We start from the raw sequence: 10,732 nt of genomic DNA, 5'->3' as shown, positions 1-10,732 counted from the left end.
CACAAAAAAAAAAGGCAAAAAAAGCCCAAGGAAAGACCACAAAAAACCGTCCCCAACTACTCAGAATAGTTCAGGTTAATTAAAAATATTATTACAAAAAATAAACCAGAAATAATTATAATAAAAAATCAATGCTAAAATAAACAAGTTGCCTTATTTTGCCATTTTCTGCCGCAGTTCTGGGCTCTGGAGGGACACCCAGCTCCGAGCTCCGTGCAGGGGCCACTGCGAGCCGCAGGCGTGGGCGTGCAGCGCGAGGGCTCCGGGGCTATTAAACTGTTTAGGATCAGCCTGAGCTCAGGCCCGGCACTATTATAAACACAGATATTTTTGTAACCTCGCTGAAAAGTTAATGGTCCCATTAATGCCTATTTCTGGGCATGCTGCAAGTCAAGACATCGCAGCCCCTGAGCGGCGGCCGCTGTGCCGAGCGCCCGGCCGTGGGAATCCAAATCCCAAACAATCCGGGCGGGATGGGGCCGAAAGCTGAGCTGTGCGTGAGGAGCCTCCCGGGCACCGGCTGACACAGCCCAGCAGCTGCCTGCGGCCGCCCCGCTCTGCCCGGAGCTGACATTTCCAAACACGCTCAGATGTGCCAGGATTTCGGGAGACCTCTCGAACCGCCCGCCGCGCTCCGCCGGGAGCGCCGCTCCGGAGCGGGATGGACGACAGCAAACCCCTGAAGGTGCGGCTGGCGTTCTCCGTCATCCTGGTGGGCATCTCGCTGCTCTTCGCAGCCGTCGTGTCGGACCACTGGGCCGTGCTCAGCCCCAAGGTGGAGGAGTTCAACGCCACCTGCGAGGCCGCTCACTTCGGGCTATGGCGGCTCTGCACAAAGCGGATTTACATGCAGGAGCAAGGCCCCAAGGAGAAGGGCTGCGGGCCCATCAGCCTGCCAGGAGGTAAGTGAGCACCCACCCGTGCATGGGAGAAAGCACCAGGCACTCAGGCCAGGCTTTGCCTAGGGCATGGCAGAAGGAAAACAGGCTCCGTGTCCTGTGGCACTTCGTTCGGGATGGGGCTCGGCCCTTAGTTTGGGATGAGGCTGTTTTGGTGTTGCTCTGCAAACACAGCCCATTGCCATCCCTCCTGCTGTGAGTGTGTGCTGGCTTGCCTTGCACATCTGTTTGTGACCATATTTGAGTCTCCTGACAGCGGCAGGGAGAAGGGGAGGAGGATCAGGCACGGTGGAAATCACAAAGGGAAATGGGGATAGAGGGAATTTGGTTGAACCCCAGCCAAGGGACCTGCAGCACCCAGACACGCTGACAGCAGCGGGCAAGAGAGAGGATTTATGGGCCCACCAAACACAGCTGGATCTGTAGGATTTCCAGATCCACATAATCATGGAGGAACTGCCTGTTCACGGCGGGCATTGAGTTCTCTCTGAGCTATTCCAACAACGCCGTTCCTCAGGGCAGGAAGGAACAGGGACCTGCAGCCTGGTTTGCCAACTTCCAGAAAAAAAAAAAAGTCATCAACTGAGTTTGAATCAATTTCTCAAGGACTTATGGAGCCTCCTCACCTCTCACTGGAGGCACCTGCTCCCACACACGTCTCCACCACGGGCACCTCCAGCCCAATCGATGGGGAGGGCAGTGGGCACGGCGGCTTTCCGGGAAGGCTGTTCCATTCCCATGGTTAAAGGAGCTCATTATGTTTTTGCTGATTGCCAAGTCAGCAACATTCGCGCCGTTTGCACTAATACCCTCCCTCCGTGACTGAGCCACGCTGCTTTTTCAGAAGGCTTATAGGGGACTGGATGCTTTCCAGCACAGAAATATAACAGGATTGCCTTCGTGTTAGACTCGCTGCTTGAAATGAAATATATGTTAACACATATTTGAAAATTTCCTGTGAAAAATCTTCCTGCCTGGGTTGACTGTATATTCCCTGTATTACTGCAATTCTTTATCTCTTTGGTCCAAATTACGTGTTGGGAAGAGAGGAGCTCAGCCTCGGCGTGTGGATCTGCCTCTAACCAAACTTGGGAGTGTGTCATCCATATGCTTAATGTCTCTCACGAAGGTACTTACGTGCCTAAGAAACACATCCCTCGCTGAGCGCCTTCCCTCGCGCACGGAGAGCTCCCACGAAAGGAAAAACAACAGGAATTGGTGCATAAACAGCAAAATTGCACAACCGTGGGGCAAATATAAAGCTCATAAATATCCAGCTGTCTGCACAAAGCAGATTCGCAGGCAGGGCACAGGAAAGCAGCCGCTATCTTTGACAGACATCAGCATGTGCTCACACAGACGTTGAATCACATCCCAGCGCCGCATTCCGCCAGGCACAGAAAACTGGGGACGGCGGAGGGGCTGAGCTGCCCACCCCACACCAGGGCTGGCTCTCCAGCTTTTAAAGATATTTGGGAATTCGGGTGGCAATTCCGCGCCGCAGTCACGTTTCAAAGGGTGAAATTCGCACCTCAATTACCCCATAAATATCTTTCTCCCTGTTTTCCTCGGGCGAGGAGCGGAGCAGGGGAGGGGGGGCTCGGGCTGCTGAGCGACGCTGCGGCCACACGGCCCGTGTTAGATTGATTTCACACTTCTGGGAAGGGATGTCAGCAGGGAAACACCAGGGTTGGGAAACCTGCAGCAGCGGAGAAAATGTGAATGAACCAACGCGCAGTGAAAGAGCAGATGTGGGCACTCCTTTTCCTGAAAATCATGAGACATAACCAGACATTACTGCCAGGACTGGGAAAGAAGCATCAGAATTTATCACTGAATTAATAACCATTTACCAGTCGCTCCCTGTGGAGGAAATGGATGGCATGATTAACGTTATTTATTAGGCTTTGAGCTCAGCACAGCGCAGAGTGGGGAGGGTGACTTGGCTCGCAGTCCACAAAGCCGGGCTGTGATTTAGGCAGAGCTTTAAAATTTTACAGCGCCTTTCCGAGGGTGTTGACAAATTGAAAAGGGTTCAGCATCCTGCTGTAACAAATAAAAAGATCAGGCTGTTAAAACCGGGCAAATTCAGATTAATACGGAGACATTTTTAACTGAGGTCGGTGGGCACGGGGGCATTTTATTACCAGCTGTAAACGGAGTTCAGTGTCACTGCCCGTAACTCCAGGTCTGTGCTGTCCTGCAAAGTGGGCTCCTGTGCTCTGGGCAGCAGCAGGGGCTGCTCCACAGCTTAAACAGGTCCTTGTAAATATGGGAACCTGAGTGCAGGCAAAGTGCTCAGCAAATGAGTTCTCAGCAGGGCTGTCTCGTTCCAGTGTCCGTACAAGAGGCTCACTCTGCAAGACAGGTGTGAAATTAAACTACTTGGAAATACCATCTCCAAAACTCTGTCTGTGTCAAAGGCCTTGTTGGCCAGGTCAGAGCCCAAGGCCTGACCCTCCCCACCCCTCTAAAACCTCCTCTAACTGCTGCAGCAGGTCCTGCCTCCCAAACTTAACACAAGTGGAAATCTCACACTAAAATCCAGGATTTTCTAACCATCCATCCTGCCACAAACCCACACATGCTGTGTCCATTTTAGGTACAAGGGCAAAGTGGGCTCCAGCCCCTCCCAGCCTGTCATGGGAGGCTCACAGGGCACAGCTGCCACCTGAAACTCTGCATGGCCCAAACATCTCATTGTCTTTCCACCCTTTCTTCCCCCAAGGTTCAACCACAGTTTAGTGGGACTGCACTTCCCCTGCATCCATGAGTGCATCCAGGAGAGGTTGGAGTTGAAAGAGAGATTGGTCCATTTGTCCCTGCACTCATCCAGGAGTGATGGATCTGAAGGGAAGGGAGCAGGAAGGCTGTGAGGGTGGGTGACCTAGAAGGGGCAGGACACTGTGTGATAAACCACATATTACAACCCTCAGAGCCCCTGGACTGTCCCCATCAGCAGTGGGGTGACCTCGTGGCAGAGATAATGCATTTGGGGTGCAGAGAAACAAAGATTGCCACAGAGCTTTCTTCCATTATCAAACCCAGTGTAAATCCTGTCCATTATGCAAATGTGGTGTGACACAAATGGGCTTTTCTCTTATTCATGATGGCACCAGAGAGGCATTGCAGTGCCTCAGTTGTCCTGAATAACAGGAAGCCTTGTTGAAATGGATATTCCCAGCTCCACAGAGCATGGAAGCATCTTAAAACTGGAAACAATACATGTCACCAAAAACAATCTAGTCATACTTTCCCACAATAAACTAATCTTCCAAAAACACCTTCCCTAGAGATAAACCTCTCCTGTGATAACCCCTTTTATCATATCTTGGCAGAGCTTTGCTACAAGCCCCAAGAAGATGCAGCTTCATTTCCTGCAGACAAGTCCATCTCCAAAAGATGATTTATGAGGATGGAGGGTGGACTGGGCTGGTTTGGTTCACCAGCAATGGACACAGAGCTGTGCTGTGCTCCCCACCACACCATGTCTGGATGGCTTCACCTTGGGCTTTGCACTGCCTGGGGGCTTCTCAGAGTTCAGGCTTTTCAGAGGACTAATTAAAAGCCAAAACCAAACAATCCCAAAATAAAGTGCCCCAGTTTCATCCCATTTCCTTTCCATTTAGCACAGGAGCCAAATGCTCCCCAGACTGGGAACACCAGGCACAATGCTCAGACTTGGCCACCACTGAGGCACCGGCAGAGGCACAAAACCACTGCTTTGGGGCTCAAAGTTTGCCATTTCAGTCACAGAGGGCTCAGTTCAAATATATTTCCTCCAGTCGTTTGCAAGGATAATAAAGAACAGGTCAGGAGATGCCAGAGCTAAACATTAACCTTGCCAGCAAGGAGGATGTGCAGATGAAATAAAAGGCAGCTTACAAAATTAAGTAGATAAGAGTGTCTCGAAGGAATCTTCCACTAACAGGCCCAAAAACACTGCTTTGCAATTGCCTTTCTCCTGGGAGAAGGAAAATGAATCCTCCTTGAGTCAGTAACTGCAGCATCTGCCATTTACATGACAGAAAAAAACCCACAAGAACCAACAGGTAAAATACAGTGCACTGGGATCTTCTGCTGGGGAAATTCATGCTGTAAATGAACACAGGCAGAAACCCAGAGGACTCCCTGTGGGGTCCAGCACCCAACTTGGCTCAGGCTTCCCCCACAACCTGTGCTGGAGGAAAGGACCACAACATCCCCGCAGACTTTCTCCCAGCTTGTCCTGGGAGCTGGTGCTAACTCCTGATAACCATTATTTAATGGATGAGATGCTGGCATTAACCAAGACCCCTTGCTTGCCTGTGTTTCATGCAGCCTGGGGTGCCAGGGGGGTGCTGGGTGGGTGCTGAGCGTGTCCTCTCCAGCAGTCAGAGCTGGCGCCGCTCAGCGCGTCCCCACGGTTGTGCCCTCCCAGCCAAATTCCTGGCAAGCAACTGCTCTCCCAGCTCCACAGCCCTCCAAACCTTCAATTAAACCAGTTATAAATAGCCAGAACACCCTCCACCCCAACCCTGCTGCTGCCAAAGCTCCAAGTCAGCAGGTCCTCAGCAGACCCTTCCCATCCCGCTGAGGCTGAAGGTCTCCTGTGTATCCACTGGCAGCAGTGCCACTGCTCCACTGCTGACCCTCACTGGGCTGGGGAGGAACAAGGACTGTGGCCATGGAGAGACTCAGCCACCAACCTCCCTCCTCCCATATCCCCCTGTCCCACAATTTTCACCCCTGTTCACTTCATAGCCCTCCTGTAACACCCCTGGATTTGGCAGAGTGCTCGTGGGAATTCCAGAGAAAGGAACTTCATAAAGTCCCCTCTATCCACCTCTGCTGTCTTATCAAACTCACTTAATAGACTGCCCTGATGGGATCAAACTTCAGTGAAGCCTGACTGAACAAGAGCCTCTTTGCCCTTGGTTCATGCAGCCTTCCCTTCCCTGGACAACTGTTTGGGCTTCAGATAGCTTTGGTCTTTTTTTACTGTGCTCTTTTTTTACTGACAGCCAAAAGAAAAAAAAAAGGCCCTCAGCATCCCTGTTTTAGTAAAACACCACGTGCTTTGCTGCATTGCAGCAGCCTCACCTCTGGGACCCCGATATGGTGGTGACATCCCACCCCATGCAACAAACCCCCCCACTGCCCCACAGGGGTCTATGAGCTGGGGGAGGGAAGAGCCAGGAGGGAGAAGGTGTATGAGGACACTTCATCCTCCCTTTTTGCACTCCAAGCTCACCACAGGAGGGTGATGCCACTGTGGATGGGCCGGCAGTGGTGAGGGGAGGGGAGCTGAGCTGCCAGCTCAGCTGTGGGCACGGCAGGTCTCATCCCCAGGAAACACAGCAACACAGGGAGGTAGAAATGTGTGCTGGCCAAAGACAGAATGGGAAAAATTATCTGTAATTCATATTTTAAACAGATGAGCAATCAGTGTGCAAAGCTCAGGGAGGGAGCAGCCCACAAAAGGTATCAGAGGGGCTTCAGCCTGGCCCGTGCTGGAGTTGGTGTCCTGGCATGCCCGTGTCCTCATCTGCTCCCAAGGAAAATCAGATCCAACTCCAGCTTCTCAGCATCTCCAAGGGTAGCAAGGCTCAACAACATTGCAAGTTTGATGCATCAATAAAAAACTAATTCAGTTTTACTACATTTTATCAGAGGTTTCCAAGTGCACAAAATTGAATTTCCTTTTCCCTTTCAGACCACAACTGCTCCTACTTCAAGCACTTCACTCCAGGAGAGACCTCAGAGATATTTGAAGTAACCACCCAGAAAGGTAAGAATAATTCCAAAAAAGTATTTTCCTAGTGTTGTATGAAGTGGAGGCCATAGAATATGAAAGAGAAAGGGGTCCCCAAAATGAAGGTTCAGCCCTGGTTTCACTGAAAGCAGCAGAGGAATTTCTATCAGACACCATCAGCTGGGAAAAATGTGGAAAATGCCCTGCACAAGGTCAAATCCCAGCTTCCTGGAAAGAATTATTTTTATATATGATCACACCCATAAACATGATTTTACATAAGTTGTCCCACAAATATATAACAACATCAATATGCAGGAAAACTGCAAAGAGTCTTTTCAGCACAAAAATGACTTTACAGCGTTGGCACTACCCGTGACACTCAGCCTTTGCCATGGAAGGGGAAGATATTAATAAACCCTAAATGAATAAATCATACCCCAAGCAGAGTGTTGACCCTGAAAAGAAGTGCAGAGGCTCTCTGAAGACCATTAGGAATTTTATGCTTCATATTGATTTTATATGAGAGTCATGTAAAAAAATGGAACAATCGATGGACAGAAGGAACAGGGATCCTGCAAAGACACACATGGTGTTCACAGAAAAATAGTCCTTCACAGACAAATTTCACATTTTTAGTAAGTCCCTGATATAGCCAAATATTTTGAGGGCTCCCCTAACGTGCTCCTCTCTCTTTCTCACCCTCTCATTGAGGACAAACCCCTTTCCACACATAAACTGTGGAAAATATGAGCCCGTGGTTACATTACATGTATTAAACAATCTGCTCGGCTTCCAGTGGAAATTGTAATGGTGGGAAACCCTGGAAAAAGGTTTTTCTAAAAAAGGAGTTTCCTAAGACAGGAAAGATTGGGAAATTTAAGTGGATAGACGAGCATATATCAGAGCAGCCTGCTTTTGCTCACCTGTACTATCAGATCCAGCCACCTCATCTTAAAAATGCACCCAATGCCTTCACAGTATTGCAGAAAAAAATATCAGGAGAACTTCTTTTTCAGAAAATAAAAAAAATATCAGGAAGAACATGTTTTCTTTGGGGCAAAAGGAAAAGCTTAAGATTTTACATCGAAACAAACTCTTTCAGGCAGTTCCAGCACAGAGTAAAGAGAAACGTTAAGGAAATGATAATAAAACAGTGGGATGAAAAACAGTGAGAACAAAGAGTGATTTGCTGTTCCCCTTCACAGAAACAGCTCGTTTGGATGGGAGCTAATTAGGAACAGGCAAAAAAACTCTTCATGATTTTGCCTGGGAGATTATTTTTTTTAAATGCCTTGAAAGGCAAATATCATCAGGCACTGTGATGTTCACACATGGCTACATGTGTTAAATATTAAACTAATCTGAAAACGAATACAATATGCAAATGAAGGCCCAAATTATTCAATTAGCAATTCTCCCCCTCCATTCGGGCATTGAAGGTTTCTGGAGCTGGGGGAAGTGTCCAGAGCATGGCTTTGCTGGCTTAGCAAAAACCAGGACTTTTTGGGAGGGTTTAATCCCATGCCCTGAAGAAGCTGGGTTTTCACAGAGCTGGAAATCGTTTTCTTAAAGGAGAAAAAGAGTGAAAGTGTGCTGTTCAAACACTTCCCCCCTTCGGATGCCCACGGAGCACTGCCTGTCTGCATCAGTTCCCGGGGCCTCACCAGGGCTCTGCAGGGGAATACAAATAGCAGAGAGCTGCCTATTTACTGTGAGAGCAGAGTGTGGGGTGATGGAAGGAGCCACAGAGCCCAGTGAGGCTTTAACAATAACACCCACAGGGCAGAGCCCAAACAGCTCCAGCCCAGCACTCCATCATCCCCATCCAGGTGGGCTGATGAGCAAAAACGCCCTGTGCTCTCTCAGCAAGCATTCAGAAAGTGTTTCCCCCTCCTGCTCTGATTGTATACCCTTCACATTCAAAAGATACCTGGCCAGTACATGCCCCTGTTTTTACTTGAGGGGAATAATCCACCAGGGCCACCTCACCACCTTGTGTTGCTCAGAGTGACCTACCACAATGTCAGCACAGCTGATGGCCCAAAATGTGCACACTGTGTCATTTTTTGGTGGGTTAGTTTTTTTTCCCTTTGGCAGAATACAGCATTTCAGCTGCAGCCATTGCCATCTTCAGCGTTGGCTTCGCGATCATCGGGACGATCTGCGTCCTCTTGTCCTTCAGGAAGAAGAGGGACTATCTGCTGAAACCAGCATCCATGTTCTACACCTTTGCAGGTACAGGGTGGGCGCTCCCTTTCTTGCACTTGGGTCATGGGACAACATGGGGAAACTTAAGATGGACCCTGGGGGGATGGAGACACTTCTAAAAATGCCCCGAAAATGGCATTTCCTTCCCGATCCCTGTGTGGTATGAGAACATCCTGCTCAGCGAGCATTGCCCAGTCTGTGTTTTCTCCAACTCTCTTTAAAAGGGATATTTCTACCACAATCACTGCCAACCCCAGTCTGAACAGAGATATACAATATTCAATCTCATTTTTTAAGCCTCAAACCAAAGAAACGGCTGATCCAGGCCCAAAACACACAGCTGTGCCCTGAGCACACGAAGACTTGTGTTTTCACATGAGCCAGGAACACCTTGACATGCCACAAGGAGGGAAAGACAGAGGTGCAAATTGTCACCTCAATAAAAATCTTACTCAACCTCTGGAAAAGCTCCCCAGGGAACGCAATTATTCCTCCTCCACTTTGAGTTTCCCATCCAAGATCACACTCACCAAGCCACCAGCTGACCTGGGTTAGAGCAGAGCTCTCAGCAGTTCTGAGCACTGGTTCCTCCCAGCGCTGGAGTCAGTGACTCACCTGTGACTCTCACTGCAGCTCCTGCATGGGAACGACACACGAGGTGGTTAATTAGGGATGAAAGATTTGACAGCTGGTTACTCAACCCACTGCTCCTCTCTCCCTTCAGGTCTCTGCATCATCATCTCCGTGGAGGTGATGAGGCAGTCGGTGAAGAGGATGATCGACAGCGAGGAGACCGTGTGGATCGAGTACAGCTACTCCTGGTCCTTCGCCTGCGCCTGCGCCGCCTTCGTCCTGCTCTTCGTCTGCGGCATCGCCCTCCTCCTCATCGCCCTGCCCCGCTTCCCCCAGAACCCCTGGGAGACCTGCATGGATGCAGAGCCCGAGCACTGATGCTCCCAGCACGGGGGAAAAAAAAAAAAAATCCAGAAAGTGTTCTGAAAAGATTTGTATTTTTTAAAATGTCTGGGTCCCACTCTACAATGTGCTCTCCATCAAGTGAGTCATTACTGAACCAAGGCATGTTCGATTGTAATTATTGCTTTCCTTTTCTTTTCCTCTCATTTTATCCTTTTTTTTCCCCTCTTTTTCTTTTTTCTCTCTCTTTTTTTTTTCTTTTTTCTTTCTTTTTTTTTTCTTTTTTTTTTTTTTATTTTTTTGAAGAAAGCAGAAAGAGCACTCAGCACCATCCCGGGTGTGGGTGAATGGCACTGCTGTGTGCCAGTTTGGGGTGCCCCGTGCTGATGTAGCTGAGACAGCTCAGGCCACAGAGAACACAGCTTTGCTAGGGAGATATTTGGTGTGGTTGGGTGCAGATTTGTGAGGGATATCAAGCTTTTATACATTACTTGGTCAGAGAGAGACACTGAGAAACTCTGGCTCCATGAGGAGTCCGTGTCCCCATTTGTGCCGTACTCCTCTCCCTCCCTCAGAAGGGTTAGTTCATCACTCTGGAATAAGCTGGAGATCCTTACACTCTTCTATTAAACTGTTAAAATTTGAAATGAAATCAAAACAGAACTTTGAGTAGCATTAGGATAAAATTTCCCCTCCAAATTTACACCCTGCAGTTCCATTCTTTCGAATCAAGCATAAAATCCCACAAGATAAAGAGTTTTTTTTGTTCTGCTTAAACTTCAGCGGCAAAGCCAAGAAGTATTAAACATTAAGAGTGATATTTTCCTTTAATAAAAAGCATAATCTTCCAGTAGCATGATTTTCTGGAAAATTATTTTGATGGATGAATCACTTGGCCCATCAAATTTCTGCCAGGTCCAGAACGACACTGTAATTCTGGGTGGTGTTTGCACGGGGCTCTCATTAGTTCCCC

The 10,732-nt window shown here is 48.8% G+C and overlaps 1 protein-coding gene across 1 annotated transcript; it reads left to right on the top strand.

The window, feature by feature from the left end:
• Positions 1-566: 566 nt before the first annotated feature.
• CACNG1 (calcium voltage-gated channel auxiliary subunit gamma 1) lies at positions 567-9,937 on the top strand. The gene is made up of 4 exons (XM_064676437.1): positions 567-902; positions 6,595-6,669; positions 8,734-8,871; positions 9,569-9,937. The coding sequence occupies exons 1-4, from the start codon at positions 662-664 to the stop codon at positions 9,793-9,795; spliced, it is 681 nt and encodes a 226-aa protein (XP_064532507.1). The 5' UTR covers positions 567-661; the 3' UTR covers positions 9,796-9,937.
• Positions 9,938-10,732: the final 795 nt, after the last annotated feature.

The sequence above is a fragment of the Pseudopipra pipra genome, chromosome 19 (genome assembly GCF_036250125.1).
Source record: "Pseudopipra pipra isolate bDixPip1 chromosome 19, bDixPip1.hap1, whole genome shotgun sequence".
Lineage (NCBI taxonomy): Eukaryota > Metazoa > Chordata > Aves > Passeriformes > Pipridae > Pseudopipra > Pseudopipra pipra.
Note: the sequence above shows the minus strand (reverse complement) of the source record. Positions and strands in the feature narration are given on the sequence as shown.

What these genes read in the sequence shown, in the direction of transcription:
- CACNG1 (XM_064676437.1), top strand. Translation starts at nt 662, where the DNA reads ATGGACGACAGCAAACCCCTGAAGGTGCGGCTGGCGTTCTCCGTCATC. An exon ending in GCCCATCAGCCTGCCAGGAG is followed by an intron (nt 903 to 6,594) that starts GTAAGTGAGCAC and finishes TTTCCCTTTCAG; the next exon opens with ACCACAACTGCTCCTACTTC. An exon ending in CATGTTCTACACCTTTGCAG is followed by an intron (nt 8,872 to 9,568) that starts GTACAGGGTGGG and finishes CTCTCCCTTCAG; the next exon opens with GTCTCTGCATCATCATCTCC.